The sequence below is a fragment of the Euprymna scolopes genome, chromosome 7 (assembly GCF_053919585.1).
Source record: "Euprymna scolopes isolate OS-2025 chromosome 7, ASM5391958v1, whole genome shotgun sequence".
In the NCBI taxonomy this organism is placed as follows: domain Eukaryota; kingdom Metazoa; phylum Mollusca; class Cephalopoda; order Sepiida; family Sepiolidae; genus Euprymna; species Euprymna scolopes.
The window spans coordinates 18,646,240-18,650,096 of NC_136488.1; the positions used below are offsets into that span (position 1 = coordinate 18,646,240).

Genomic DNA, 3,857 nt, shown 5'->3' on the forward strand with positions numbered 1-3,857 from the left:
CATTGCACTGGTCCAATTACATGAACCCCAATTTTAGACCTGATTAATTATTACATAATTGAAGCGTGCATTGAACAAATGAATACTATGTACTTATACCATTGGTATTATTGTTAAACTTATTACTTATAACGATGTGTACGAAATATTAAAATAGTAAACCAGTTTCAATTTATGAATATATTATAAATACGTAATACGGATATTGTTCCAAAGTAAGGTCGCCTATATTTAACTCACAAACAAAAACGTAGATGTGCTACGAAGATGGGAGTGGTACCATTAATAAGAACAAACTTTTCATAGTACAGAGTTTATTTTTCTACATAGTCAGCACTATCTTCAATGCACATTTGCTAGCATCTTTTGATGAGTTGGTCGTAAATGTTCGGGATGCACTTTGTCACATATCTTTCTTACCATTTGAAATAGACGAATCCGTTTCTTAACTACTGAAATTTTCTGCAGCCGCTTTGTAAACGTTTAACAGGCACCAGTAAATGTTTTTTTGCATGAGGGAATTTAATAACATATCTCTCCTTCTGACACAAGTTCATGACAGGAGTTGTTTTCTTAGAATTTCACACAGTTAATATCTACAGCAGAGAGATCAAACGTTTAGGTGATGAATTCATAAATTCAGTCATAATAATAATAATGCAATTTGCACTCCCGTCTCAATAAAAATAGGAAACATTACTTTTGGAACGTCTATCGTAGATTCGTCCATCCTATATATATATATATATATATATATATATATATATATATATATATATAGGTGAGTAGTATTTAAACAGCATTTCTTCTGGTGAATTTGGGGGGGGGTTGTAGGTTTAATATTGATCAGTCAGTTATTCTCCCAATTTAACGGAGGATATTAATATTAAAGAATTGGGGAAATACTTGTTAATAAAACACTGTAATACAGCCATGTTCAAACTGATTATTATGAATTATTTTTAATTGTGAATGCTCGGCGATAGGTGTTCCTGACATATAGATTTTCATTCTTGATGGAAAGGGAATAATATTGCTTCTGTAGCATTAAACCGGAACTCTTCAGTTTCTTCTGTAAATAGATAATCTTAATAGATTAAGGTTGTTTTACGAATGCAGTTTGTTTTTCAGTTATACCATGCATCACCTAATGTAATCCTGTATACATCATATTTATTCAAACCAACAGTTGTGAAATCCAAATTCTGAATAGTTCTAATAATACCAAATCTAAAGAATTTGCTCATTGCAAGGCTTAAAGTCACTAATAAAATATAAGGTCTTGTTCGAATCCCGTGAAAAGTACAATAGACAATTTCCCTTCATCTTTCTAATGCATAGAATCTAAAGGTATTTTAGTTAAATATTTTTGCCAAGTTGAATATCCTTATTAAATATTTCATATAAAACCTAAAATACACACACTCTTAGTTTATTTAATTCAATCCAAAACATTAGTCTTTTGTTGATTTCTCTATAAGATATTAACTATATATGCCGGAGAAATAGTTTTAATATTTTCTATTTAAAAGTGGGTTAGTTTATTGGTAGTCTACTTCCAATCTTAATACTTTTTAAAAGGCATGACTCCATATATAAACATTTTTCTGCCCTGGAATTTGAAATTTGCAATTTGGATGCCTGATTCTTTTGAGAAAGTTTCATTCGTCTTATATATTTTATATATTTATATTAATCTTATTTTTGATTCAATGTGAGTTGAGTAGATAACATCAAACGATCCAGATCTTTTGGAAAATTCAACGAAATCTAATGGAGTCATGTTTTTCTCTGCTGAATTTTATATATTAACTTTTTTGTTGTGTACATATCATATTTTGTATGCTTGTACAAACTGATATTCGGACATGTTCGCATATCCAGATTAAACGTGTAAATTGCCAAGAGATGGAATTCACTTGAGGATATTTCAACCGGGGATATTTACTTCCGATTCTTACCATTGGCTTGTCTCACTTTGGAATATTTTCGTTGTTTTCTAGTATGCTATCCCATGTGCCTAACTTGGAAAATCCTATATGATTCCTCATCTTTTACTTATTATATACTTTGCTCCTTTTAACTGTGTAGAGCTTTTACTATCTAGATAGATATGCGTTACTTACAAATTTTATCTTTATCAGGTTCATTTATATATATATATATATGTGTGTGTGTGTGTGTGTGTGTGTGTGTGTGTGTGTGTGTGTGTGTGTGTGTGTGTGCGTGTGCATGTTTCGTTCAATAGCAAGGATAATTCCAGTTTGTTTCTCTTTTGATCCATCTTTTCTATTTGGCAGCCCAATCTTCGAACGTTGTGTTGGAGGGTTAAAAATTCACTATATCCGCGAATTTTTTAAACTCCCATAAATCATCTTCAGGCGCGTGATGAATTTAAAAATTGCGCTTAATGAATTCATTTAAAAAGTAGTTTAAAATAGTTTAAAACGTACCCTCTTGATGGTCGGTTTGTTTATGCGAATGAGTTTGGCTTCTATGATGTGGAGGCGCAGGTTACAGTATGAGGCAGCTAGAATGACGATATTGTTTATCAATATATTTCTGAATTCATTTTGGTGGGTGTCATGTGCTACTAGATGTAAGTAGATGGAGCTGTTAGAGGAAGACAAGTGAGACGGCTAGAAATATTTGTCTTAGTTATGCCGATATATGAATTGTTTTTGGAGACACATTCTCCTATAGGACATTTAAAAACATACACGACGTTACTAGTTTTTAGCAAATTGTCGTTGGGTGTCGAAAATAAAAAAAATAGTTTATATAAATACATTTCCCCTATAGAAAAAAACCGTCTTAACTAAACTATTTATTACAAAAAATCTAAAACGACTTACTTACTTATAATCCGGCAACCGACGACAATTTGATTAAGTTCGTAGTGTTTTATATGTTTATTGTTAACAGACGCAAAACATTAAATATAACAAATCAAGACTAAATACATATTAAGTCAGAACAATGAAGGTTTTATTATATAATACGTTGAACAATTTTCCATTATAATCTGTGACCAAGCCTTTTAAATTTAATAACATTTAAACAAGAAAAAAATCTTACCTTTCCACGCTGACTGCTGTAAGGTTGAAGATGGACGCAACTGCCGTCAACATTTCCACAAATCCAGTGAATTTACATAGAAACGTTCCTATTGACCAATGGCCAATTGAGCTTTTGCTCACTTCATAAGGTACACATACCAGTAAGAACAGTAAATCGGCCAATGCGAGACTAACCAAGAACGAAGTAGTTACATTTCTGGTTTTACGATCACCCAACATAGCAAACACCACCATGCCATTGCCGATGAAACCAACGAGAAATGACAGGCTGTACACGACGACGGTTGGTATAAAGTGTGGCTCTTGCAGCCAAGGCTTTCGCAAATTGTCGATATTGCCCTCATAGTAAATACCTTCTATATCGTTGTAAGTATCCACGTTTGGATAGTCGACAAGATTGACGACGATCGGGTCATTCGTGTGGTTGTAATGGAAAAAGTCGCCCATATTAGAAAGCGTATATGCTCTGTTGGCGCTTATTAAAACAGATTTTTACGTTTTGAAAACAACTTAATTGCAAAATATAATCAATTTGAATGACGCAATATATTAATTGTCGATTAATTTACACGGGTATATCGTTATTGATTCTTAATAAATAATTTTTTTACAGTTTTCGCCTTGATCACTCGAGAGATATTTTGTAAACTTGTACACAAAATATTTTATGATAAAATACTATTGTTCAAACCATATTTGAAAATATATTAGAGTTTATTAATAAGATATTAAGATAAATAACAGTTTGTTAATATTACTTATAGTTTGCAGAACGAA

The 3,857-nt window shown here is 31.8% G+C and overlaps 1 protein-coding gene across 1 annotated transcript; it reads right to left on the reverse strand.

Annotated features, from left to right (window-relative positions):
- Positions 1-3,074: 3,074 nt before the first annotated feature.
- Positions 3,075-3,527, reverse strand: LOC145280189 (G-protein coupled receptor 54-like). The gene has a single exon (XM_080131952.1). It carries the CDS (start codon positions 3,525-3,527, stop codon positions 3,075-3,077), a length of 453 nt encoding a protein of 150 aa, XP_079988078.1.
- Positions 3,528-3,857: the final 330 nt, after the last annotated feature.

Coding starts and splice junctions, on each gene's coding strand:
- LOC145280189 (XM_080131952.1), bottom strand. CDS start 3,527: ATGGGCGACTTTTTCCATTACAACCACACGAATGACCCGATCGTCGTC.